The sequence below is a fragment of the Alternaria postmessia genome (genome assembly GCF_024291825.1).
Source record: "Alternaria postmessia strain BMP 2775 chromosome Unknown scaffold_7, whole genome shotgun sequence".
Classification (NCBI taxonomy): Eukaryota; Fungi; Ascomycota; class Dothideomycetes; order Pleosporales; family Pleosporaceae; genus Alternaria; species Alternaria postmessia.
This window is the reverse complement of record NW_026260080.1, coordinates 165,033-191,108: the sequence shown is the minus strand read 5'-3', so window position 1 is coordinate 191,108 and position 26,076 is coordinate 165,033. Positions and strand designations below refer to the sequence as shown.

General features: G+C 51.9%; 13 protein-coding genes across 13 annotated transcripts; 7 read left to right on the top strand and 6 right to left on the bottom strand.

Moving 5' to 3' along the window:
• Positions 1–428: 428 nt before the first annotated feature.
• J4E82_001831 (uncharacterized protein) lies at positions 429–1,467 on the bottom strand (the record flags this gene model as incomplete). The annotated part of the gene is made up of 2 exons (XM_051728138.1): positions 429–1,253; positions 1,315–1,467. The coding sequence occupies 2 exons, from the start codon at positions 1,465–1,467 to the stop codon at positions 429–431; spliced, it is 978 nt and encodes a 325-aa protein (XP_051592020.1).
• Positions 1,468–1,748: 281 nt separating this feature from the next.
• J4E82_001830 (uncharacterized protein) lies at positions 1,749–3,532 on the top strand (the record flags this gene model as incomplete). Its single annotated transcript, XM_051728137.1, has 3 exons — positions 1,749–1,910; positions 1,975–2,596; positions 2,661–3,532. 3 exons carry the CDS (start codon positions 1,749–1,751, stop codon positions 3,530–3,532), a joined length of 1,656 nt encoding a protein of 551 aa, XP_051592019.1.
• A 215-nt stretch (positions 3,533–3,747) lies between these two features.
• Positions 3,748–5,042, bottom strand: J4E82_001829 (uncharacterized protein; the record flags this gene model as incomplete). The annotated part of the gene is made up of 2 exons (XM_051728136.1): positions 3,748–4,844; positions 4,910–5,042. 2 exons carry the CDS (start codon positions 5,040–5,042, stop codon positions 3,748–3,750), a joined length of 1,230 nt encoding a protein of 409 aa, XP_051592018.1.
• A 428-nt stretch (positions 5,043–5,470) lies between these two features.
• J4E82_001828 (uncharacterized protein) lies at positions 5,471–7,307 on the top strand (the record flags this gene model as incomplete). The annotated part of the gene is made up of 3 exons (XM_051728135.1): positions 5,471–6,297; positions 6,344–7,129; positions 7,184–7,307. The coding sequence occupies 3 exons, from the start codon at positions 5,471–5,473 to the stop codon at positions 7,305–7,307; spliced, it is 1,737 nt and encodes a 578-aa protein (XP_051592017.1).
• A 1,175-nt stretch (positions 7,308–8,482) lies between these two features.
• J4E82_001827 (uncharacterized protein) lies at positions 8,483–10,509 on the top strand (the record flags this gene model as incomplete). The annotated part of the gene is made up of 7 exons (XM_051728134.1): positions 8,483–8,491; positions 8,540–9,187; positions 9,249–9,282; positions 9,329–9,883; positions 9,931–10,050; positions 10,109–10,251; positions 10,300–10,509. The coding sequence occupies 7 exons, from the start codon at positions 8,483–8,485 to the stop codon at positions 10,507–10,509; spliced, it is 1,719 nt and encodes a 572-aa protein (XP_051592016.1).
• Positions 10,510–11,268: 759 nt separating this feature from the next.
• Positions 11,269–11,902, top strand: J4E82_001826 (uncharacterized protein; the record flags this gene model as incomplete). The annotated part of the gene is made up of 2 exons (XM_051728133.1): positions 11,269–11,419; positions 11,469–11,902. 2 exons carry the CDS (start codon positions 11,269–11,271, stop codon positions 11,900–11,902), a joined length of 585 nt encoding a protein of 194 aa, XP_051592015.1.
• Positions 11,903–12,413: 511 nt separating this feature from the next.
• On the bottom strand, positions 12,414–13,677 carry J4E82_001825 (uncharacterized protein; the record flags this gene model as incomplete). The annotated part of the gene is made up of 2 exons (XM_051728132.1): positions 12,414–12,807; positions 12,863–13,677. The coding sequence occupies 2 exons, from the start codon at positions 13,675–13,677 to the stop codon at positions 12,414–12,416; spliced, it is 1,209 nt and encodes a 402-aa protein (XP_051592014.1).
• Positions 13,678–15,221: 1,544 nt separating this feature from the next.
• On the bottom strand, positions 15,222–16,094 carry J4E82_001824 (uncharacterized protein; the record flags this gene model as incomplete). Its single annotated transcript, XM_051728131.1, has 1 exon — positions 15,222–16,094. One exon carries the CDS (start codon positions 16,092–16,094, stop codon positions 15,222–15,224), a length of 873 nt encoding a protein of 290 aa, XP_051592013.1.
• A 193-nt stretch (positions 16,095–16,287) lies between these two features.
• On the top strand, positions 16,288–17,050 carry 60S (60s acidic ribosomal protein P2; the record flags this gene model as incomplete). Its single annotated transcript, XM_051728130.1, has 4 exons — positions 16,288–16,312; positions 16,471–16,526; positions 16,620–16,669; positions 16,720–17,050. The coding sequence occupies 4 exons, from the start codon at positions 16,288–16,290 to the stop codon at positions 17,048–17,050; spliced, it is 462 nt and encodes a 153-aa protein (XP_051592012.1).
• A 487-nt stretch (positions 17,051–17,537) lies between these two features.
• Positions 17,538–17,992, bottom strand: J4E82_001822 (uncharacterized protein; the record flags this gene model as incomplete). The annotated part of the gene is made up of 2 exons (XM_051728129.1): positions 17,538–17,704; positions 17,875–17,992. The coding sequence occupies 2 exons, from the start codon at positions 17,990–17,992 to the stop codon at positions 17,538–17,540; spliced, it is 285 nt and encodes a 94-aa protein (XP_051592011.1).
• Positions 17,993–18,327: 335 nt separating this feature from the next.
• J4E82_001821 (uncharacterized protein) lies at positions 18,328–21,907 on the bottom strand (the record flags this gene model as incomplete). The annotated part of the gene is made up of 4 exons (XM_051728128.1): positions 18,328–19,478; positions 19,935–20,663; positions 20,713–21,734; positions 21,789–21,907. 4 exons carry the CDS (start codon positions 21,905–21,907, stop codon positions 18,328–18,330), a joined length of 3,021 nt encoding a protein of 1,006 aa, XP_051592010.1.
• Positions 21,908–22,668: 761 nt separating this feature from the next.
• On the top strand, positions 22,669–24,133 carry SU2 (Eukaryotic peptide chain release factor subunit 1; the record flags this gene model as incomplete). The annotated part of the gene is made up of 4 exons (XM_051728127.1): positions 22,669–22,798; positions 22,850–22,899; positions 22,949–23,292; positions 23,341–24,133. The coding sequence occupies 4 exons, from the start codon at positions 22,669–22,671 to the stop codon at positions 24,131–24,133; spliced, it is 1,317 nt and encodes a 438-aa protein (XP_051592009.1).
• Positions 24,134–24,886: 753 nt separating this feature from the next.
• J4E82_001819 (uncharacterized protein) lies at positions 24,887–26,055 on the top strand (the record flags this gene model as incomplete). Its single annotated transcript, XM_051728126.1, has 2 exons — positions 24,887–24,949; positions 25,177–26,055. 2 exons carry the CDS (start codon positions 24,887–24,889, stop codon positions 26,053–26,055), a joined length of 942 nt encoding a protein of 313 aa, XP_051592008.1.
• Between the last annotated feature and the right edge of the window lie 21 nt (positions 26,056–26,076).

Below are 26,076 nucleotides of genomic sequence, written 5' to 3'. Positions count from 1 at the left end.
GAGGATATACCTTGGGGGACTGGGGGATGAGTGTCATTGCCGCTGGGTAAGCTGAATGGAATTGAAACCTGGATGTTACCTCTGCGTATAGGAGTGCCACCTGGGGCGGTTGGAACACGTGGGAGTTGTGAGCATGGCGAGGTGGGAAAGAACCTGCTGTCCTCCCAGTTATACGCTCGTGCTGAAAAAGTGCCCTGAAGGTATGCACCTACGATACGACACGAGTATTCTAACAGGTGATACGACGAATACCTTTAGGGAACACTAAGACTCAGCAGAAGCGAGCTGCTTCGTGCGGATTCTTGGGGCTTGTATCCTTACTCATAGTTCACCTCATATGCGTTGATCTAAGAGAATAAAAACTGATTCTCGAAATGTTTCAATAGGGGTATCATTCTTAGGCCAATAGAAAATTTTCAATCAACTCATCATCTGCGTGACGTCCCTCCAAACCCAGTGCTCTCATGCCTGGGGCTGGAGAAACTATCACCAGATGAACTTCTTGAGCTTCCTTCACCACCATTGTTCCAGCGGCTGCCGCTACCGCTACCGCTTCCAGCGCCCCAGCCACCAGTCTGGCTGTTCCTGTTCCCTCTGTTCCCGAACTGACCAGCAGCCCATCCGGCGGCAGCACCGCCTGCAGCACCAGACCAGAAGCCAGGCCGCCAGCCCTGTGTCGCGCCGTAGCCTGCTTTGGGGTTGCTAGGATTGTTCGGGTTGTTCGGGTTGTTCGGGTAATACGGTGGAGGTGGGTCGTCGTTATCATCGTTGTAACCTCCTCCCCATCCACCACCGCCGCCTCCCCAGCCAGGTCTATTGCCGCCTGCTACGCCGCCATCGGGACCTTGCGCGCGGTTTCTCAACGCAGAGTATATCATCCATAGTACAACACCACCGAATAGCATCCAGAACAGTCCACCAGCAATCTTCTCGCCCATGGTCTTGGGCCCATCACGTCGGTCTTCGTCGTCGTCACCATGCCATCCTCCTCTTCCCTTTCCATATTTCTCCCGCCCCTTCTCCGTGAGTATGAGGCGATACTCGACACCACAGCTGCCTTTCAGGATATAGGGGTCTTCGGGGTAATCGTAGCCTTCGCAGATGACGTCGGTAGAGCCAAGTTTGAACTCTTCGGGAAGCGAGGCGGTGCATGTCCATTGTATCGAGTTTTCGTCGTAGTCGGAACCGCTGTTCTTGCAGCGCATCACATCGGGTTCATAGAGGCCGCGTGCCGAACCGCCAATGCATTTCAGCTAGAACGTGTTAATAGGCTGCATTGAGGGGCACAGTAAGATGCGCGGGATGAAGTCGTACCTGCGGTATTGGATCAACGCGTCGCGCAGAAGTCTTTTGGTCTTTGCGCAGCGTGAGACTCTGTATATTCGCGAGCTTGACTTTGTCAGAGCGGAGGGCTTCAGCGCCACTCACTGCCAGCAGCGCTGGGTAGAGAAAGTTGACGAGATGCATGTTGCGCACGATAGGTCAGAAGATCGTCAACAGAGACAACTAAGGCACTTGAAGTAGTCCCCAAGTGGCGAAAGCATGTGAAAGAACACGGTGGAGATGTCTCTGTGCCTTGAGGCTGAGTTCTAGAAGCTGGCGGCGCCAGTGAATGCCAATGACGCAGCGCCGAGGCACCACCAGAGATGGACAGACGCGCTAACGCGGTTTTGGACTAGAGTGGTTCACTCACATGCCGTCGCGAGCATCACGCGTAGAGCAACATCGAAACCCTCACTCCAACAATCATGAAACAACGAATAACATACGTTGTCAAGAACCCAGAAGAGTTCACTCCTGAGCAAATCAAGGTCGATAAAGACTTAAGAGGCCCGTGGTTCGCTTTGACAGATGTCGATGCTGCGAAGGAACACCGTATCACACTCGGTCTAGATGAGCTGCCTAATGAGGTGTGTACCATTGCACCAGCATTCGTATCCGCAACTCAACAACAGCTTGATTAACAGTATACAGATAAGCAAGCTCTTCCAACAATGGCACGAACTACATATACGCTGGACATCCTCAAGACCTTACAAGTCCACACCACCATTCACATCACGTATCTCGCCAGGTCTACATGTCTTCTTCACGCCTCTATCAGATACGTCTGAGGATGCACTATGCTCCGTTGTCCGCTTCCTTGTCCCTCCATGGGCGAATTTGGATCCTAAATGTGCATCGACATCCACTAGTTCCACTAAAATGCCCATCCTCTCGGAACGATTCTCAATGTCGACTACCTCGCAGTACTACAGCTATATAGGCAGCATCAATCAGATGAAGCATGAATTCTGGGAAATTATTTGCAACCCTAAAGTTTTTGAGATAGGTGATCGTTGTCGGGAGGCGGTCACTGACTTCTTCGAGTCAGACTATATTGACATCGACTACGATACTATTTCGAGAAGCGTAGTCCTGACAGCTGAACGGGCACAGGCTACAGAAGGAGACAAACCCTGGGTAGAAACGATCGACCTGCCAACGAAAGATGCAACGGTGGAAATCGGAGTGTTGACTCTGGAGGGAAACGCAGATCCCGAAGATATCCAATTTGGGGGCTTCTTGACAGTGCTAGGACAAGACGAGAAACCGAGTACGCCTTTCCATCTTGCTACATTATCTCCACAGCGTAACAACGAAACACTGACAACAAACAGAACCCACACGGTTCCAAACCCCAACCCGCCACTACCCCCTTCTCCAGGCCTCGGAGAATCCAACAGCACAACCCAAACTCCACCCCCTAACATACAGCACCTCTTTCAATCAACCGACAGGCCTCCATCCAACACTAACCCTCACATTCCCTGCGCAAGATCTCACGCCCCCCGACCGCTCCTGTAAACTCCACACGCACCTAACCCTCCCTTCCTACCTCTTCATCGACAAATACCAATTCTCCGACAACCTTTTCCTCAAGAGCAAGAACCTCAAGCGCCTCCGCAGTCTATCCGGCGCTACAGACCTCGAAGCTCCAGACTGGGCTGTGCCAGCTTGGGGTTCCGCCGCGCTCTTCGAACTTGGCGTACCCAAACCAGAAAAGATTGACTATCCTAAAGTGGATCTTGGTGCTGGAGGCAAAAACGCATGGGAAGGCTTACCGACGCACCGTGAGATATCAGAGGGGGACTGGAATGTCAGTATACCGTTACATCTACGGTACATGCCTGCTGAGGCGTCGTCGCATGCTAGACTGCCGGTTCCGTGGCCGGTAGTGTTCTGGGCTTGTCGGGCTGAGAGCGGCGCGCAGCATACGTCTAATCCTTTTGATCGCAAGCATCTGGGGTATGAGGGTCTGTTTGGGCCGAAGACTAGGTTCATGCATGTGCAGCCTGAGGTAAGGAATCAGACAGCTGAGGGTGATGGGTTGGTGGAGTGGATTGATGTGCCGGTGCTTGATACGAGCAAGGCTGGGTGGGTCGAAGTGGGCACTGTGGGAGTGGTCTTGTTTGCCTTTGCGGGGTTGTGTTGGGTGTTGTTTGGGAAGAGTGGAAAGGGGGCTGTGAAGGAGGAGAAGAAGAAGCAGTAAATAGACTCAATTATCACGACGTATTGGGAAAGCTTCAAGGTATTCAGATCTCTATCGATCTTTGGCTGTCATTCAGCGGGTTCAATTGGGTATCTCTCATGTGTTGCGCCCCCACATGCTTCTACACTTTTCTTCATATGTATCTCCTGGCACTGTTGTACAGTCGTGCAATGCAGTATTCTGCTAATCTCGCCCTGCTTCCCTGCCGCTAAAGCCTAAACTATCGTGATCGGCGCACTCACAGGCATGCTCGATATGATCGGTAGCGGTGTGCCAGGGAAGATGGGATGAAGCGCATATACTGGTCCTGCACTATCCTCGCCATCAAAAAGCATGAGGTTCTGAATGGGCTGTTCCCGTTGTCCAAGTACGTTGATGACGTCTTGTGCTAGCTGACCACCCAAGAAAGCTGTAACGGGTGCCAATTCGCTGCCCAAGTTCTGCAGGAAGCTACGAAGGACTTCGGCTTTGAGGGAGTCGGTGGGGAGGAGGAGCTCCTTGTGTTTGATATTGGCAAGGGTCGTGAAGATTTGTAGATCAGTCGGCGTATGCGAAGGGTAGACGCCGTGGCCGTTGCGCTGGTACTCCCATAACGCGCGTACGCAAGTGAGTAGCGGGTGAACCTTCTTCAGTCTCCTGGCATTGTTCGCGATCTCTGCTGGGAGCGGACTGTCCTTGACCAGCATCAAAGGACTGTAGAGCTCCTGCTTGCTGACTAGCTCAACCACCTTTCCGTTCTCCTTCTTGATCTGGACGCCCTTGACGCTCCTTGTTGTGCTCTCAGCGCCAACCTGGGTGTCGCGGTTGCTCTTCTCGCGCTCAATGACAAAGTTATGCTCCACCAGGTCAGCAAAGATGTAACCATACATGCCGTGTGATGCGCCTGCGTAGAAGGGTTTGCGTGCTATACGCGCGCCAGCGTTGACAGCGGAGGTGGAGAGAAAGTCCATGTCGGTGCATATGATAATGTCGTATGCGGCATAGAAGTTGGGATCTTGCTCGTTGCGAATATCCGTGGTGAGAGCCTTGACGTTGACGCGCGGGTTGAGCTTCTGCACTTGAGGCAACGCTGCTTCTGCGCGGTTCTTGCCTACGTCGGCGTCGCTAATAAAGAATTGCGCGCCCAGATCATCTTCGGTCACCACTTCGTGGTCGGCGAGCGTGATGGAGCCTATGCCGGCGAGGACAAGGTTCTTCGCGATTTCGTTGGCAAGGGCTTTGATAGAGACGAGCAAGATGTTGGCGGTGCGGATCTTCTGTTGCGCTTGGACGCCCCAGAGGCGGATCTGGCGATCGTAGAGGGCGATTTCATCTAGGCGCCATGTTTAGTACTGCTGCTGTTGTTGTTGTTGTAGTTCTCAATAGGGTCGCTCTTACCTGCGGAGATGTTGTCGGCTTCAGCAATGGCGGCTACTGTCTGTCCAGCTGCATCCTCGGTTGGCAATGCGCCTGGCAGTGCGCCATTGGTCGCGGGCGGAGGTATCGCGGAGGTTTCGGTGAGATCGGTCATGGTGTTGTAAGACGCGCAGTGGTGTGCTTTGGAGGTGAAAAGTCGCGTAGCGGAAGTGACTCGACGACTGCGCAATCAGTGCAGGTGGTAGAGCAGACCAATCCGGAGTGAGGCGCCGTCTGGCAGCAGAGGCCGAGTAAAGACGGGCTAGCGGTGACGGCATTACCTCGTAGCTTGCCCGTACCTTTGAGGCTCTGCTGTGGCCCGTGCATACTGCTAGCTTCGCCCCGCGTCAACTGCATGTGCCAACTACACGGGACCGACAGGCTGCCTTTGCTTGTTCGTTCCCTCAGCCTCGACAAGTGCCGTCCACGCTATCCTCTGCCCTGTCTACATAGCGTAAATTACTAGCCCCGACTCTGCTCACCACCCAAACACTGCGCCGTCTCTCGTCTCCTCAATGGGAGCGAGCATCGTCGACGTCACCGATGCCCAGACCGCCCTCGTCTCCGTCCCCACCGCCTGCGGCATTCCCATTCACCACCGGCGGTTTTGACTTCCCTCATGCATCGACCTCTCCGCCCAATGTCTCCCGTACGGCGTCTACAAGCGCAGCGAGGAATGCGCTGCGCTCCCTAGCTGAACCGACGCCAGCCGTTTACGATGCGACGTCGTCCCCCAGAGACACTGCCAGGCGCGTGCGCACTCGCACATCTAACAGAAGAGGCCCACTCCACCGCCTGTTTGGTCCTCCACGTGACAACGATGCCGCAGATAATCTCTCTAGGCGGCCTCCCACTGCAAACCCCAACCGACCTCGCGCTACCCCAAGCGAACGTTACCTCCGCCGCTCTCAAGCCCGCACAAGAGAACAGCGCTTAGCCGACATGGACGCTACTAACGATGTCCTGGATTCGTTGAGCGGCCTGCCCATCAACGATCCCTTTGCCACATTGAACACGCATACGCGGCCCCGTAGCCCCGTAGTACACATCAACAGCGAGCGCAGACATAAGCGGAGGAAGCTGGAACATGACACCAGTGCGGCTAATGAGTACATGTGCTTCAAATACGGCCACAAGGGCCAGGTCGTGCCTGGGCGTCTGCGAATGGAAATTGTGAGCTGCGACGGCGGCGAGCATCGTAGGGACAGTCCGCCTGGCCTGTACAAGGTTCAGAACGTGTTGAGGAACGACAAAAGTGTATACTGCAGCGAAAGTTCGCAGTGCAACCTTCTCCTGAAGCATATCGGGGAGGCCCCCTTTGCTTTAGAGAAGGTTGTCATTCGAGCACCGGACCGTGGATTTACGGCTCCGTATGTGTCTCCATTTCATGTTTGATCTTTGCTAACCTACCACCAGTGTGCAGGAAGGTCTCGTTTTCGTATCCATGTCTGCAGACGAACTCTTATCTGGTACCTCGGCCTACAACCTCCGCTACGATAGCTCACCGCCCACGTCTCCTGCTGCCAGCTCTCCGATCGAGGCCAACGAACAGATATCGTTGAGAGAAGCTCTCGAAGACCCTTCGGTGTGGCAGTACTCGCGCCAGGGCACTCAAGAGGACATGGAGGAGCGCATCGAGAATCTTCGTCTTCGCAGTGAAAGGCTGAACGCTGAATCTGAGAATTGGATATCGTCTTTGCGCTCTGATTCAGAACGGCGGCGCATCATGCGCCAGATGGTAGAGCATGAAGATGAGGCGGACGGTGACAACTGCGATCACGTACCCGACAGCACGTACAGCGGTCCCGCTGGCTTTTCTGCACCCACTCCACCACCATTCACTGTCACTACCGCTGCCAGCGAGGATGAAGATTCAGGCTCGAATGAAGAGCAACCTAGTGCTGCTATCATGGCCGACCGCATCCGAAGAAATAACCGTTGGGAGGCCGACAGCGACGATGACGATGAGATTGTTCCGCGCCTCGGCCCACTGCGCCGCGCACCCGCTCTCGACTACAGCACATACAGCGAATGGCGAGAGCGAAGAGAGCGCTATATCGAGCCCATCCGAGCCGCTCGTGTAGCTACACCTAGCCGTATCGAGCCTTCCGAGCCCAACGCCGAGCCACTCATCCCTCCGCATGCCCGGTTCTTCATCGAAAAGAACAAGAACAAGATCACAATCAAGTTCCACCCTGCAATGTAAGTCTAAGCAGATAGTGCTAAAGGTCCCTCGATCATTAACGCGCCCGGCAGTTCTGGTAGGAATGTCTTGCTCAAGCTCTGGAGCCCAAAACATGATGGCAATATCGATATTGAGAGCGTCCAGTTCTATGGATACTCTGGCCCTCGTTACTTTCCGGCTGTGCAACCTCGATGAGGAGTTGTCATTCTAGACCTCTGTTCCATGCTTGTTTGCTTATAGTTTATGATGACATGGGTTACGAAGATCATACCTTCATACTCGATCAATATGTCAGAGGAGCATGACCATCTAGATTATGCTCTTTTGGTAGTGTATGTAGTTGTTGATCAGCAGTGATACCCGGGATACGACTCATGAACGTATGGCGTCAATATTGAGTGTCGATTCGGGATGACAGTTGGGTAGCGAATTCAATCCATCCATCACCCCTACCATTTCTGCAGCAAACTGAATGTGCTCGGGGGACTTCCACGCGTCGAGCTACGTTATTAGCGCAGTGATTTGTTACTGCCTGAAGACTGCGAAGGCAGTGATGTGCGGGGATAAGTGTAGCGCTGATTACGATATTCCCGAGAGAGTACATGCGCGAGATCCCTAACGGCGGAAAACCCGGATTCCCCCACTCAACTTCAAGTCACCTCCAACACCAGTCATTGCGGCTGTCGCATCTTAGCCACAGTAGCCACGAGATATGGTTGAGCGCCTGATGTTGCCATCTCCGGCCCCTTCGGTGTTGAGTAGTGATCTCCGAGGTTAAAGTCCGAGATGACCGTTCAGCGTGTCTTTCTCGCTCCCAATGTGGACTCTGCTTATTTCCAATTCCTGCATCAGACAACATGAACAAACCGAGAATTCAGAGAAGACAACGAGCTGTTCTTTCATGTAACGATTGTCGAAGAAGGAAGTTGAGATGCGACAGGAAACTACCTTGTGACAGATGCATCAAGGGTGGTATCGCAGAAGAATGCGCTTACGAGACAGATAACCAGACTCCTCCCTCGGATTGCTTACTTGAGCGACCTTCCAAGAGACAAAGAGAGTCTGTACCCTGTGCAGCAGCTGCCAGGACTGAAGAGGCGCCGCGGTCGTACCTTGACGTTCCGAAACTGTTCAACCCATCGGAGTTCGCCAGATCGGATATAACAGCTCAAGACCGAGTAAAGCATCTCGAACGACAAGTCGCCCTACTAGAGCAGCAGTTGTTAGTCCAGAAGAGTGTTTCGCTAGAAGCATCACGCTTCACCGGAAGAACAACTGATACCTTGTCCGGTACGACTTCTCCGAGAGGTTTTCTTAAGGGGCGTCATTATGGAAGCTTCTACTACGGACCTTCTTCACCGACATCAATAATGGCTTATGTGAGAGCATAATCAACACCGGGTTGTAGACTCCGCTGACTTGGACAGTTCCCAGAGCTTCGCGCATTCATGAAAAATGTCTACCACAACTCGACCGCTCAGCGATTAGCTCAAGATATGATGGCCGTTGGTAAAGCGACCAGCACCAACGGATCATCATATCGGATTGTAACCGTTTCGAGCTTGAGAGATCTTCTTCCTGATCGATCGATCACCGATCGGCTGGTACAAAAGTATCTCAGTACCTTTGAGACGACGTACAGGATCTTGCACATACCAACATTCCAGAATGCATACGAGCGATATTGGGACGTTGATAAGCCCGGTTCTACAGAAATGGATGCTGTCGTACTCTCAATATTAGCGTGTACGATCTGTATTTGTACCAATGGAAGCCCACAGTATAGTCGCAACGGCTCAACGCTGCACACGCAGGCGGTCTTGTGGATGAAAGCTTGCGAAGCTTGGCTCAGGCGACAGAGCAGCAAGCACCGAACACTTGCCTCACTCCAGGTGAGATGCTTGCGTTTGCTGGCCCTTGCAGCAACCTCACACAAGGCGAAAGATTACTATCATGAGGTACAAGCACATATGGGTATTATGATCTCCTGTGGAATGCACAGGGATCCAGTTCACTTTGGTGACCGCTGCTCTACATTCGAAGGAGAAATGCGGCGAAGGCTATGGGCAACATCTGTCAGTAACTTGTTTGCGCAAGACAATGTGAGAACCATGCTGATTCGAATAACTTACTTAGGTGGAGATAGAACTACAAGCATCCATAGACAAAGGTAAAGGCGTCTTGAACGATGATGTAGCTTTCTAACATCCTCACAGGTACTCCGTCAATGGTTTCCAGACTCGAAGCGGATTGTGCAGCACCTGGTAATTTTAATGATGTGCAACTTTCTCCTAGCCTGGAGGAGCTTCCGCCATCAGAACCGGTGGAGGTATTTACCGACACGTCCTTCCTCTTCATCTCCACGAGATCGCTTAATTTCCGCTCGAGTCTATGTGCTCTAACGAATAGCTTGCAGTCAAGGCTCGACTTCCAGGATACCCTGTCACATGCAAACACTATCGAAGATTATATACAGAGTATCCCCAACTGGATTGATCCGGGATCTCTCCAGGCGCGCACACTTCTCGACCTCCAGCTTCGACAGCTGTTAGTGATCTTATACGCAGCGAAAACTGCTGATGTAGGAGCCACACTCAACACGGAGCGTCGATACTCGATAATTGCACTGATGGGGGCCGCAGCTGCAACAACTGCTTTGCACACGGCTCTGACGGCATCTTCTAACCTCGCACTATGTTGCACCCGCAGCGACTACTATAGAGCCGCGCTACTGGTTTGCCATGTCGCTTGCCATGCGAATAAAGTCAACGGTATGTTCCTTTCTCGCCGCTAGCGTATGCGGCTAACATCAATCTAGATACCATGGTAGCGCAGGCTGCCAAGAGCACACTGGATAGTTGTGCACAACAAGCACTTCGCCTCCAAGAAGAGAGAGTAATGCTGGTAGGTCGTGGAAGCCAGCAGCATTGGGTACTAAGTATGAATCGCCCCTGACACGCTTTCTATTTTCTATGAGACTCACGAGCGATATATAGGTGCTGCAGTTGGATTGGCCAGTGTGCAGTTTGAACCATCACATTCTGACGCGGTCAAGCTTCAGGCGATAGATCGCGTATCACGCTTGCTGTACAGGATGCTTTCTCGAAAGGATATTGGTGAAGAGCCTCCAGCCAATGAGGTAGGTTTTTGACAGTCCGGATAGCTCTGTCATGTTGACGCAAGATAGGTTCTACTTCAAGATGCGCCACGCATAGCCAAACAGATCAATAGTCACCCCGGCTATTCCGCTGCAGCACTATCAACAGATTCTTTCGCTGACGTTGGGCTGCGCATTGATGCCTTCGACTTCGGCGAGACATCAGAGTGGATGCTGGATGACTTCTGGTTCCTCAACGAGCCGTTTGGAAGCGAATGTCAGGCTAACCATTTGATTTGAGAAATAGTACAAAACATGGAAAATCTACTGCATACGAGTGAACATTTGCATGTTTACGTCATGCAGGAGTCGCAAATACCATACAGAAATTCGCCGCGGCCCCATTGACGTTTGCCGTACAGCCGGGTAGTCTACGTTTCATGCAGTCTAAGGTCGCCCTTCTCCAGTTTTCTCTCCGCAAACTCGGCGCGTTCTGGAGCAATGACAAGCTTTCGGAAGATCGTCATGATCGCTCGGCTGCTCGGTACGGTTCACTTTGTCAGCGCCAAGCACCAATGACATCGAGCGATTAAGGCTCCACGACCATCGCGTGGCCCAGAGAAACCTTCACACAGCTTGACGTGCTTGGCGCAGTCTAGATGTGCTGTTCCTGACACTTGACTATGAACTGAATGATAGGCAGACGGCGTACGGTATGTCACCCTCCAATCGGCCCTTCTCTTCTCGGCGCTCCCATAGGTATCCTTTGAGGAACTTGTAGAATCTGCGCCAGACATCGATAGTGTATAGCAACTCATCAAGTGCATGAGCGAACCCGGGTACGACGGCTTGAGAGTCTGGTACCTGCTCGCTCTACACAAACATGATCGGACATGGCGGATGTGATGCAGAACCTATGTGGTATAAGAGTCGTTGCGCTCGACATGTTTAATATCCATCACAACAACAATCGGTCTGTCTTCATCTTCTCTACTACACATCCAGCCACTCTAAGCTCATTAAATCCACTTCCAACAAGTCGAATCTCAACCATTCAATATGCTCTTCACTAAGATCGCTTTCGTCTCCGCCCTCGCGGCCCTGACTGCTGCTCAAGACACCAGCTTTGACTTCAGCAACATCCCTGCTGAGTGCACCGATGTCTGCGGCCAAGTTGGTGAAGCCGTAAATGGCTGCAAGAACGACAGCAGTAAGTGTTGCATTATCCACTCAATCGTAACAAACTGACCCTTCCACAGACGACAACTCATCCGAGGTCCTACAGTGTATCTGCACAGCCAACAACGCAAACACACTGATTCCAAACTGCGAAGCCTGCGTCAGACAGTACAACGACAACGACAACGATGACGACAGCGACCAGTACCGCCTCTTGACCGACTGCCACTATACCACCACGACTGTTGCCGCAGGCGGTGCAGGTGCAGCTCAAACAACCGCTGTTGATACCAACACCGTCTCGGTCACCAACACAGTCTCGGTCACCAGTGTCCTTACCACTACCTCCGTTGCTATCATCGTCACTACCGGTAGCGATGGCGTGGTTGCTACTCGCACCGAGACCAACACCGACACTGTTGTCCCCACCAACACCGACAACCCTGCTCCCATCAACACCGTTGGCGCTGCCATGGGTCTTGGTGCTCTCGGGTTCGCTCTTGGTATGTTGTAAATCGACAATACCACGACGAAATGTGGAATGGCTATCATGGACATGTGCCTAAACGATCATGAGGGAGGGGTGTCGAAGCTGTTGTAGCTTAGCTAATACCATTGTGGCTTGAAGAGTCCTCATGACTATAGATAGGAATACCATACATCTTACCTAATCATGCCCTGTCAATATCATGCCTTCCAACGTTTGGTGCCGCTCTTGGGCAGTTTAGACAAGGAGACACCAGTGGTCCCGAGACATTTCTCGAGTCATTTGAAAATAGTAGAACGAATGGTGAAAAACCGATCACACGATAGCACGCAAAGAGTGAAAAGTGTAAGGATAGTGCCACTTCATTCATAGAAATCGTGTAGCAACGGCAGTCTACGCTGCGAAAAGTATGTACCGTGAAGATACTCAGAAGCGAATCAACAAGGTGTGAAGAAAGGTATCCATCAAACATCATCCATCATCAAAAGAGTAACCCGTCAGCCAAATTCAAAGTAAAATCCCCATCTTAAACTAACACTTAAGCAAAGTTGCTACCAGCAGTCTTCTTGCTGTTCGCAGCAATGCTAACGCTCTTAACAACGATGCTCTTACCACTGCTGCTGGTAATCTTGACATCAACGCTGTCCGCACCGAAACCAGCTGGGTTCTCGAAGTAGTTGTACTCCTTGCGAGTGGTGGCCTGCCATGTCGCACCTCCGTCGGTGGAGACCTCGAGCTTAGAGACGGGCATGTTGGAGTTCATGACTTGCATGCTGAACCAGAACTTGCTGGTTCCCTCCTTGTTCTTGAGGACGAGGGGTGTGGTGATTCCACATGGTACGACATCCCAGGAGATGGGGATGACACCCTTGGAAGGCTCGGCAAGCTTAGCGAAGGCGTCTGGGTAGAGGTCGAGGTGGTTGGGTCCGCATCTAAGAATGAAGTTAGTATAATATTATATCTAGCTTGTTCGTAGACATCACTTACCCAGGGCATTGGTCGGTAACCATCGCAGTGACCTTGTTTCCATCCGGACCTGTTACGCTAACGCAGACACCGCAGTTGTCGCCGTTGTCCCAGTTGGAATCGGAGAGCGCGGTACCGTAAATACCAGCGGGGATGGTGTAGCCAGTGAAGGAACACATGCCACCATCAGTGTTACCACCGTAGAAAGTGGCCTCGCCACGCTTGGAGCCTGCAGCTGAGCTGGCGTACTCATCGACGGTTGATGCCGGCTTGGAAGCTGCTGGTGCCAGAGCAGCGGAGGTGGAGGCAGCTGGAGACTTGGATTCCGATGTAGGAACCATGGCGGCGGAGGATTGTGCGGCTTCGTAAGACTTGGAGGCTTCACTCTGGGGTACAGGTGTGTATGCCAGCGAAGAGTAGTCCAACAAAGTGGTCGGCGCGACGCTCATGGTAGGGTATGAAGGTGCGCTCAATGATGCCTCTGGCTTGAAGAGAGCAGAGGTGGAAAAGTTGCCAAAGTATCCACCTGTCGGGCGAACGGTGACTGTCGTGTAGATATCGGTGGTCCTTGTCGAGGTCGACGTCTCATCGACGGCATCGGGAGTAGCGGCACCAGCAGGGACAGTGACGTACACCTTCTCGTAAGTAGTAGTGTAGACAGTGCTCCTGGAAGAGCAAGCGCCAGACTGGCTGGCGGTAGCGTCCGCAACCAGGGCGGGCTTTGCAGTCTCGTAGACTGTCTCGTATGCGGTTGTAGTGACAGTCTTCTGTGTGCAGACTGACTCAGCAACAGCAACACCCGCGATGGGTAGGAGAGAGAAGAAAGTGGACTTCATGGTTTCTAGTGGATGCTTGATTAGATGATGGAAGGTGGATATGCAGTGACGGCTTGTTGGAAATGAGTGTGGAAGATCGTATCAACGACTTTTAGGGATGAATGGCAGCAGCTCAGCGGCTTGCGAAGAAAGAGTGACTGAAGTGATTGAAGTTCGACTTCGTGAGGAGAGTTTTTAGAAGCTTGAAACAATACCAAAGGGCGTACCCGCCCGACTAGATAAAGCCCTCAAATAACGCTGACATCTCATTTTACTTTACTAACCTAACGCAGCGCCACGCAGGAAGCCGACATGTGGAAATTTGCGCCCGGGAGGAATGGCAACAAGCTCATCTCAAGTTCAACTCCGGTGTCTGGACCCACCGAACACTGCAGAGAAGAGCCGGTCTCGAGCCTGCGCGCATCTCGCCTGTTGCCGGTCTTACCCCAGTGATATGCGTCCGTTGATAGACCGGTGTTTGGGGTTGAGCAGGTCTGAGTGCGTTTCAGAAAAAGCTTGTGTAATGCTTGGTATGATGGGTTGAAGGGATCGTGGGTGATGAGGTGCTAAGACGAAGGATGCGCTAAATGGAGATCAAACATGAACGAAATGAGAAGGCGACAACACAACGAGCGAATTTGAGACGCGCTGCCGAGAACCGAGTTGGCATGTCAAACACTGAAAGCGACGTTCTACGACTTTACACAGTCGCACGATGGTGCGCTGATGAAAGTGCATGCTGTGGTGATGTTGTTTGGACATGCGCTACTGTCTCGGCAACGAAGCCCTGGAGGCGTTTCAAGAAAACGTTTTGTGGCACTTCGGGTCTTCTTCGGTGGGGTAATACACATGGTCCCTAATTCAAAATCTAGAACCTGTCTATTACACAAAGATACCGAGAGTGGTCCGGTGATGGTCCGGTGGATATTGTCGATTCGGTAGATACCCGTGAAATTGTGAGCGACGAAGCTCTCAAGTATGATTCCAACTTTCATATCGTTACTTTCCTCGCCAAACCTCATTTGTAGACCACTAGCCAGAGCCGCAGTATCCACCCAACGACGGAACGGATGTAAGGATCTCCATGGGAGCCGCAATGTCGTCGCTGGAATGCCTGTCATCCTGGATCAATCCGCTGTCATGTAGCCCGTTCGCCGGGATGACAACCTGTAGGCCAATGTGTCAAAATGCATCATCTGCGCCGTAAGAAAGCTCCAATCGGAACGCCAGCTTACAGGAAATCGCTAGTGGCTATGACCAGCTTTTGTTTTGGAATTATATCCCTTCGCAAAGCACGGGATGATACCAGGGACATCTCTCCAGATCTTGGATCCCTCTTCAGCAGTTCATGCAGCTCGGTTCCTTCACTGACGATCTTGATCGTATGCTTCAACGCCTGTCTCCATTTCTCGTCTGGTCGACCACAAATAGTCCGGCAAATGACTTGCGCTCGAGAGCACACTGATCCTTCTTGAGCGCTTGCTGTAATGTACTCATATCTCATCTCTAGACGACCGCCAAATATGCCCAATTTCATTCCGTTGTTGTTATTGCCGTTCGGAAATTCATTCCACAATAATGCAGAAATTGTTCATTCCTGGCCCGTCTTTAATCTTCTTCTTCTCGACCCTTGTGACTCTCGGCTCGTTCGTTAGGGTGAACAGGTAGTAACACAACTTGGAAGTGTTCTTGCTCAACTTCATCGTGAAACCCAAGTCGCCCATGATTCGCAAGAGTAGCTGTTCATCAAGGTAACGCGAGTTGTCGACACATGGTAGCGGTAGGACAAAGAACAATGCTGGGAATAATGATTCTGAGGTTTCCGTTGGCACACTGCTCTTTCTGAAGAACTCTGTGATGCGTTTCAACATTCCCCCTCGACCAACAGCATCCGGTACGTAGTTGAGCACCAATGATAGGGAAATGATATCGAAGCGCTCGTTATTACACGTAGGAAGTGGTCGCTCCATGAAATCTTGTTTTTCGATACCTGGACCTTGGCTGTTCAAATCGATCCTGGTCATGTCGATGGCGCTTGAGTACTTGGAGATCTCATTTTTGGTGGACAAAGCTCCAACCTCGAGACATCTGAGTTTGGCATTGCCAGTACTGCGCCGATCTCGTGCTTTCGGGTCCAAGACCTTGGATTGTTGCAGCCATTCAACTAACAACTTGCTGGAGTCGCCTCCCCTGTCCTTCGCCTGGCCTTGCTTGCTTGCAGCCTGATAAGTCTTTATTCCCCCGTTCCGCTCGATAGCTCGTGCAGTCTCTTCTGCTAACTTCACATCTCCTCTTTTCAAAGCTGCCGCGTGCTCCTTCTGCAGTCGGTGATGAGTGCGGATGATAGTCCTGGAACGCTCGGAGGTCATCCGCTCTTTCGGTTTACTGAGGGGTGGTCGGCCATGCGACAGAGTCTTTTGGCGCTTTTTGACGGCCATGACTGTTTTGGTGTTGCAGTCACATGGCTAAGGTAAAGTAATGGTTGAGAGGTGCCGAGAGTTCAGATGCAAGGATTTGGCGCTAGTGCGTTAGCGTGCTTTCCTCCCACAGACGACTTTCGCGTGGAGCAAAAACCACGACTTTTCGACTGCGACTCTCGACACTAACACCAGGACCAACCAAACCGCCAAAATGGGACCCAAGGCCGTATCCAAGAGTATGTCTACGCAAACATCACAACCGCGAAATCGAGGACGATCGTACATGTCGTAAAGTGGCACCAGACCGTGGCAGCAGCCTGTCGGAAGGGGAACTTTGCGGATGCGCCTCGATTAGCTACCCTCATTTTGCGCTCATGGCTAACATCAATCGCAGCCCCTACCAAGACTGGCAAGCAGGCCAATGCTGCTGCTAAGGCCGCTCTCCGTGGCGTAAGCCTCCCTTGATCCTCTTGAGTCGTGTCAGAAACATACCTCTGACGGGCTGTACTTCTCGTGTGATGGGCACAATTAACGAGATGACAGTCGTATGCGAACAAGAAGCGCGCGATCAGGAAGAACACCAGCTTCCACCGGTATGCCCGATCCCACTACAACAAAATTTTGCATGCTAACACATCCGCAGCCCCAAGACCCTCGAGCTGTCCCGCGCCGGCAAGTACCCTCGCAAGTCGGTCCCCCATGCCCCCCGCATGGACGCTGAGAAGGTTCTCATCCACCCTCTCAACACCGAGTCCGCCATGAAGAAGATTGAGGAGAACAACACCCTCGTCTTCATCTGCAACGTCAAGGCCAACAAGCGTCAAATCGCCGCCGCTCTCAAGAAGCAGTACGACGTCAGCTGCGTCAAGATCAACACCCTGATCCGCCCCGACGGCTCAAAGAAGGCTTTCTGCCGCCTCACCGCCGATGTCGACGCTCTCGACATTGCGGCTACCAAGCTCGCCATCGTTTAAAGAGGTGGTCTCTGTAAAAAGGGAAGGCATGGTTATGATGGGGTCTGGTTATACCCGGCAATTGAAAAGCGATGTGATATGCATGGCGGGCGTTCATGGGATAAACGTAGTCACGGTGACTCGAATGAATCAGATTTCCACATGACGCCAAGTTGGACTTGGTCCTTAACTATACCGCTACTTTTGACCTGTGATGCTTTGTGAGGCTTGTTTAATGTGTTGTGATCTGGTTTCAAATGCAAGCTTTTGCTGGTCGTTGAATTGTACATTCTATAGAGACCATGTTACGCTTGATATATGTATTCGTCATGCATGTTATCTCTACACTTGCAATGCTATGCAAACGATATCTCCCGTCATACAGTGTTGTACAGATCATAAGTCGCCTCGTTATCGTACACCCTTCCTCGTCACCTTTGTTCCGAGCGATCATATGCATGTCCCTCTTCCCATTGACTTCCCTTCCTGTGATATGGTCTGTCTTCCTTTATCCCCTCAGTCTCTCCAACTCCCGCAGCACAACCATATTCGCATCCAAGAATCGGTCCACACATTGCCTCATACATGGCTCCTCGTATTTATCCAATTTGCCGTTCTTAACGGTCCCCGCGGGGATGCACTTGCGGAAACATGTGTCGGTCAAGGAGTGTATGGCTATATCGGTCACACAACAGGTTAGCTGATTGTTACATGTCGTGCGCGCTTGATCTGGAAAGTAGGTGTAGAAGAGAAAAGGCAACCTGGGCTGCGAGACATGATGGAAAACAAAGGTGACCCCAGGGTGATGTGATGTGATGTGAAGAGGAAGAGGAACCAGAACATACAAGATTGAATCCTAGCCTTCTGTCCCTCGTTCATGGCGAATTGCTGGAGTTCCTGCTTGTCGCGATCGGACAGCTTGCTCAGGTCCGCATTGGCGATGCCGCCGCCTAGAGAATCCATTATGTTTTTGTGAAGAATTGAATCGCGAGGCTCTTTTGGCGTGTGCCGTAAGGGTGTGTAGTGTGTGAAGGTGGACGTTGTGACGGCTTGCGCTGTGGCTGTAGTTTTTACTGGATTGACGTACTCGAAGCTTTGCGCATCGGAGGTTCTCAGGCGGAGGGACCGATTTAGTCTGGTTAGTCAGCTGGATCGGTTTCCGGAACACGATGTCTTCTCGGTACAACTTGGTTATTTTGAGAAGTATTGCAAAAATCTTGAGACCATTTGTTTGTTCACTTGAATGCGCGGGAGTTCCTAGGTATAGATGAGAGTAACGCAAGATATTTGGCGGAAGCTCAACTTCTTGACTTTGGTATCCTCATCCTCATAACATGCTCTCGAACAACATGGCTGCCGTCCTCACTCCTTCGTACTATTCTTGACCGATCGTACGAACCCGCTACTCTTGATCTGTCCACCATTACTCCTGGTGCGGGGGGAATGTCAACATAGAATAAGAAATATGGCCAACTACCCTCCTTCTCAGACTTGAACACTCTAACCTTGGAGATCCATTTGCTACCACCCAACTGCCTCTTATGTTGCATGAGAAAGTACCCAGCCCATCGTCCAACAGGGCTTCCCAGCAAAGCTTTCCCCGCATCTGTCTCCATGTCGAAATCATGTCCCGGCCAAACTTCCACATCCTCTTTCGGTGGATTCAGCGTGCCCAACGCACGTGTAATGTGTTGATTCGTCTCTTTGTTGATTATCATCGTAACAAATAGATACCTGATATTCTGTAAGCTCTCCACGTCACTGTGCACACGGTTCCAAAAGGCCCATGCGATATCCGAGACGCTGCGTATAGCAGGGAGTTCGTCCGTAAGAGCAGCGCGTTTCCAAAGACGACGAGCAGCTTTAGCGGCAGAAGAGAGATTGATAGCGTACACGACGCCCGCTTCTGCATTGACACCGATTGTGTGCTCAGCGCCGGTGACGCGATATTCTTTATCGCAGACGTCGTATCGTTGATCGCCTCTAAGAGGCATCTTGCTGTCATCGCCTTTCTTCACAGCTGGGCTGTCGTAATGCTCAATTAGGAAACATTGGTTTGGGCCACCCTGGCTCTTGGGCTTGGTCGAGATGGCAAGGTCGCTGAAGACCTTCTTCAGCATGTGTCCATTCGAGCTGTCAAAATTGCATTCGGGGTCTGCTTGTTTGGCGAGGGCATCCGTGGCATCGTTGTAACCCCACTCACGTAGCTTGTTTATGAGGTCACCATCGAATGCGCTCTCTGCGCTGGCGCCTAGGTTGTAGAGAGCTGCGGCTTCAGCGTCGCTGGCTTTCATACCTTGAAGGAGCTTCGTGCCTCGGGCGACAGACAGTGTCCATGGGTCGTCATCGGTAGTCTTGACTGTGCCATTGAAACGATTGTCGTTGGCGAAAGTAGGGTGGCGTCCAGCGCTGGTGGTAGAGCTGGAAAGGGTGTTCTCGACGGCAAAGGCTAATGCGGATGTTGCGAACAACAGTAGAGATCTCACTGCAGACGACATGTAATGGGTGTATGGTCTGAGTGGATCAGTTCAGCCGTGGATAGGATTACGATAGGTGATCTAGATGAGTTAGTACAAGCAAGATCGCAAGCAAAAGTCAGTGCAGCCGCGAGTGAAAGAGGAATACGAGGCACGATTTAGCTTGAGCCAGGGCTGACTTCACTACAAGACTCTGGAGGACTCGGACTCACTGAATGATATACATTGTAGTGTGAGTAGCTGATGCTGAAACAGCCTACCAAATGCAAACAAGAACGCCATGCTTATTACACCCGGGGATATCAAACCCTTTTCAAAATGAAAACATACTATTAGACAACTTTTTTTTCATCCAACATTGTCATGATCTCCACATCTTCGTTTCTAAGCCCCAATCATTTCCTTAGGGAGGCATGCAAAAACAGTACTGACAATGGCCATGAGAGTACTGACAACAATCAACACCCAGTTCATCGTCTTCTCCCCGCTCGATATCTCTTTTCCAAACAGCTTCAAGTGGAACGCCAACGGGAGGATGATACAAATGCTGAAGCAGGCGACACTGCCGAGAAGGGTCATGATGCGATCGAACGAAGGGAAAACGATGGCGATGATAACGAATACAAGGATGGTGACAATGCGTAGAGTAATCTTCAGCGCTCCTCGTGTAAGGCCACTCATGCCATCAATGGACGAGGACATGGCGAGAGAGCGCGTATCCAGACCGAAGAGAACCTCCAGCGTGCTGACAATAGGTCTTGCGTTGAGTGGGATCTTGGTTAATGGAATGATGGCGATACAGATGGCGATAAAGACCGATATGCCTGGTGGAAATCCAGGGGTAAGAAAGATGTTGCTTGTGACTTCCTCCCTGACACCGTCCCCAAACATGAGGATACCTGCGCAGGCCATACCGACATCGATGATGTAGGTGAAAATATAGGTTACGTTGACTGCCTTCCTGTATTTGTATGGGTGTCGCATGTCACGGTAGATGTTTGGGAAGACAGAGTGACCACCCCAGGGAGACATGAGCAGACCAATAGAGAGCGGTACGGTAAGCCAGTTGTCCGGGAACAGGTACTGTGTCATGGGTTGACGGATTGAGCCGGGAGCGTCGGGCTTTGCAAGGCCATCGATCCAGATAGCGAGTGTGACTATTCGGCATTAGCTGATGTGGATATATGCGTGCAGTGATTGACTTACTTCCGAAGCAAGACATGACGCCTAAGATGGATGTGAAGGACAAGAAGCGCAGGGGTAGGAAGCTCAGTGGTATCAAGATCAACCCACAGACGATCTTCCACTGAAAAACGTCCCAACCGGGAATGAGAGCATCCATGCTGTCGGCGAAGAGCACGACTAATGCAACGCATGCTGCAAGTAGCTCTAGGGAGAAAAGAATACTAGTAGCCACCCGTGCTTTAGTTCCAAAGGAGACATATGCAAGGTCAGCGAAGGTGATGAGTGAACCATCAACATCGAGACATTTGGCAAGCAGCTTTGCAGTATAACCAGTGACTATGGCCGACCACGCCAGGAAAACCATGCCTATCAGCCATCCAGAGTACTTCAGCGCAAGTGGCAAGGTAAGCAGTCCAACACCGACCAAGACGTTGACCGAGTTGAATATCGTCTGTGGCAGGGTAGATTGACCGACGACTACGTTGATGATATGTCCGTCTTCCTCGACTTGCTTGACCAGCAGTGGCTCTCGTTCTTGTTCTGGCTCTGCAACGCCCTTCATCTGCTGCTCTGTGAAGAGTCGGCCAGCATGGCGCATGGACGACTCGTTGACGCGCGAACTCAGACTGCCGTATCCCGTGCCGTAGCTGGCCCCGAAAGGCGAGGATAGCGAAGGCTCGATCTGGAATATGCTCGACCCTCTTCCTCTCAAGCGCTGCTCGACGGTGTTGGGCAACAGCTGGCTCCGCTCCGTCGCGCCATTCTCCTCGTCCGTTATGGCATTATCGGATGCACGGCGTCCTCCTTCTTGCAGCGCCTGTCGCAGGGCCGACCGTTGGTCTGGTACTGGCGTCGGAAGCCCGCTGCGTGTGAAGTCGGACTCTTCGGTGTCGTCGCCGTCTTCGTCTTCGAGACGGAACGAGGGTCGCACGGGGGTGATCTCAAAGAAGCCTGCTGCACGCTGCCACGATCGCGCAAAGTTGTTGATGCTGTTGACGCCTCCGACTTCGCCCAATGCGCTGAATTGCTGTCCTACTGAAGACCTGAGGTTGTTTTTGTTAGTCGTCGTTCACTCGCGAAACGCGTCATGAGCTCACCTCCGCCTGCGCAGTTCGCCAACCGTGCCGGTCCACCTGCCCGTGCCGGCATTGCTCTCCCCGCTCGGTCGTCTCGAGAGCTCGTCCCATTGTATGTGGCTCTCTGTGTCTGAATCCATGGATGGGCGGTTCCCCGACTCGTAAGCATCCCAGGCGGATGGCTGCTTCCCTCTGTTATCCATGGTGAGTAGCGACAGTCACGGCAGAGAGAGAAGGCGCGACCAAAAGGTGCATGTGCATGTGCAGCAGGACAGGTGATGAGAAGTATAAAATCCGTTGATTCAAACCCTGCAGGGAGGCGGGAGCTACTTGAGTCGATAGCTGGTTATCGTCGGGACGAGATTGCGCCTTGTGGATTGCGGATGATAGCCGCTATCCATGACCGTCCTGATTATATAAAGAAGCGCCGAGCATGGCACTTCTCCCATAGAAAGACGGAGAAGCGCAAGATGGCTATCACGAGGATATCATGCGGCCCCGCAGGTCTGCCGTCATAGCTGCCCATAGCCGGGGAGCTACCCAAGGCACGAGTCTGATAACGGGCCATTGCAGCTGCTTCATGCCCGTTGCCCGCTTAGTGGCCCTGCAAGCGAGCCTGTGTCAGCCTCCTGTTCGCGCGCCATGGCGAGTGTGCTGCCTTGTGAATGCTGCACAGTCATCGACAAATAAATCCACACCAGCCCGGTTGGCCGTCTCTTCACTCAAGCATCATCGAAAAGCGGAGGCGCGCAGCAGTAAAGGCCGCCGCATAGCACGCTCTCCACCCTCCTCCCGCCGCCAGTCGGCAGCTACGTCGCTTGTTCTTGCCCCTCGCTGAACAAGAAAATCTCTCGACCCCACCAACACCAAACTCTCAACTCTCGACATCACCGCCGCGACCATGGCGCCCGGGCAGAACGAGCAGCCCAACGAGGCTGAAAAGAACATTGAGATCTGGAAGGTCAAAAAGCTGATCAAGCGTCTTGAAGCCGCTCGTGGAAATGGAACCTCCATGATTTCGCTCATCATCCGTACGTGACGCCTGCTCGCCTGCCGACGCGCCGACGACTGACCACATGTAGCGCCCAAGGACCAGGTTTCCCGCGCTGCGAAGATGTTGGCTGAAGAATTCGTGCGTTTTCCACCCGCAGTTGTGCCATGGCCAAAACTAATTTTCCCAGGGTACTGCCTCCAACATCAAGTCGCGCGTCAACCGTCTTTCCGTCCTGTCGGCTATTACCTCCACCCAGCAGCGTCTCAAGCTCTACTCCAAGGTTCCACCCAATGGCCTTGTCGTCTACTGTGGTGAAATCATCACCGCTGAAGGCAAGGAGCGCAAGATCAACATCGACTTCGAACCCTTCAAGCCCATCAACACGTCGCTATACCTTTGCGACAACAAATTTCACACCGAGGCATTGAGCGAGCTGCTCGAGTCGGACCAGAAGTTCGGTTTCATCATCATGGACGGAAACGGTGCGCTCTTCGGCACTCTGTCAGGAAACACCCGTGAGATTGTCCACAAGTAAGTGCGACCAAGATGCCTCGCCATGCACGAAACTAACAGGTGTAGGTTCTCCGTCGATCTTCCCAAGAAGCACGGCCGTGGTGGTCAATCCGCTCTGCGTTTTGCTCGTCTCCGTGAAGAAAAGCGCCACAACTACGTCCGCAAGGTCGCTGAACTGGCGGTACAAAACTTCATCACCGCCGACAAGGTCAACGTAGCTGGCATCATTCTCGCTGGTTCCGCCGATTTCAAGAACGATCTCAACCAGTCCGATCTTTTCGACAACCGTCTGCAGTCCAAGGTCATCAAGGTTGTCGACGTATCTTATGGAGGCGAGAACGGTTTCAACCAGGCTATAGAGTTGGCTGGTGAGACCCTCAGCAATGTCAAGTTCATCCAGGAGAAGAAGCTCATCAACGAGTACTTCGACCACATCTCCAAGGACTCTGGCAAGGTCTGTTACGGTATCGACGACACCCTCAAGGCTCTGGAGGCTGGTGCTGCTGAGACTTTGATCGTCTTCGAGAACTTGGAGATTACTCGCTGGGTCCTCAAGAGCTCCGAGGGTTCTGAGATCATTCTTCATACCACCAAATTGCAAGAAGAAGACCGAAGCATCTTCATGGACAAGGAAACCGGTCAGGAGATGGAAGTCATCGACCAAGGCTCCATGCTTGAGTGGCTCGCCGAGAAGTACCGTGACTTTGGTGCCAACCTTGAATTTGTTTCCGACCGTTCTTCCGAGGGTAACCAGTTCGTCAAGGGCTTCGGTGGCATCGGCGCCATTCTCCGCTACGCCCTCAACTTCGAGCAACTCGCCGACTTCGACGACGATGAAGACGAATTCTACGATGATTGACGGTTGTGCGCCCTCGCTGACTGCGAGGTAGCGTCCCCACTCCTTTCGAGTGACGGAACGTCCGCTACCCGCGTGATAAGTCAAAATGACGTGTCCAAGATCAAGGCCGGAGCAGTCGAAGCAAAGACGCTTCGCCTTTCCAGATTGTAAGATGGGAGTGCCTACGGAGGGTTTGCAATGTACGTAGGATATTTCCAGCAACAACAACTTTCACTAATTCTGTCAAGGTCGACCAACACCATTCTTACCACGACCCGCTCTCGCTTGCACGGAGAGGCAGCAGCCTCATACAGGCTTGACCTCTCCAAACCTCGGTCCGAAAAGCTCTATCTTAGCTACAATAAGGACTAGAAAGCATAGGGATCCCGAAGGATGGCTATCGTCAATTGTCGATTGCGAACCTCTTGAAAAGTAGTCCTTGACGGAAGAAGGATAGGCAGATTGTTCGCTCAGAAATGCGTCAGCTCGTCGCTCGCTCAACTCCAGCTGAATGAAAAATTGTTTTATAAATCACTTGATTACTATGAAGATACTTTCGATACCTTGTATTGTGCACATGCACAAGGTCCAGAGCCTCGATACTTACAGTAGGGCGTAACACGCCCCATGGTGTACAAGTTACAAGTTAGCCTTTGCTTTTGCTAGTATAGCGCCGATACCGGGTTCCGACGTCATTCCGAGATTTAATGAACTATCCGTTCAATTAATTCGTTTATCGAGTTACCTTCAACATTCCAAAAGCGACGACCAGACATGGCAGAAGAACAGAAGCCAACCGTGGCATTCTTAGGTCCAGAGGGCAGCTATACACATCAAGTGAGTTTCTCTACAGACTTACAAAAGCCATGATTGAGATTTCCCGTCACTATTCTGTGTTCCCATGCAGGCATGACTCGCCGCATCTTCATCACCGTACTATGATCATTGTCCACACCCGACTTTTCTCTTCAAAACAAGATCATAACTTGTTCCTTTCTTCCGTAGAATGAAATCAATCGCTCAACGCGCACTGCGCACACCATATACATCTAACAGCTTCATAGGCAGCCTTAGACGCCTTCCCCCCATCAACAAACCAAGTTTCCCTCACGCCTGAAATCACAATCGAAGACGTCTTCTCGGCCGTCCAATCCGGGACTGCATACCGGGGCGTCGTACCCTTTGAAAACAGCAGCAATGGTAGCGTAGTCTTTACCCTCGACCTCTTCGCCGACCTCAACAACAAATATCCCGATATCCTCGTTTGCGGCGAAGCTTATGTGCATGTCAAACACTGTTTGTTGGGTTACTCATCGAACCCCAGTACCCCGGATTACTCCAACATCAAAAAACTCTACTCACACCCCCAGGCCTGGGGTCAGTGTAAAAACTTCCTCACGCGTTACCTCAAGACGGCTGAACGACACGACGTGAGTTCTACGAGTAAAGCAGCAGAAATTGCGAGTAAAGACAAGAGTGGCGAGTCTGCTGCGTTGTCTAGTTTCATCGCTGCGGAGCTGTTTGGCCTGAACGTGTTGGCCAAAGAGATCAACGACGAGAAGGGGAATAGTACAAGGTTCTTCGTCATTCGCAGGAAGGACGACAAGACGACATCAACCAATTCAACTGCCCAGACGAGTTCGAACAGAGATAATTGGAAATCTCTCATCACGTTTACGATTGAGCACTCCAACCCGGGTGCGCTGGCAAATTGTCTCACGGTCTTCTCGTCTCATGGAATCAACCTGACGAGTATAAATACACGACCGAGTGGCGTGAGAAACTGGCATTATGTCTTCTTTGTGGAGTTCAAAGGGAGGAAGACGGAGAATGGGCAAGGGGAGGTGAATGCAGCATTGAGGGAATTGGATCAGGTTTGTAGGGGGTGGAGATGGTTGGGGAGTTGGGAGAACAGGTTGGTTGAGGACGAAGGGGTTCAGTGAGGTCTCTTGTCGACATGCAGC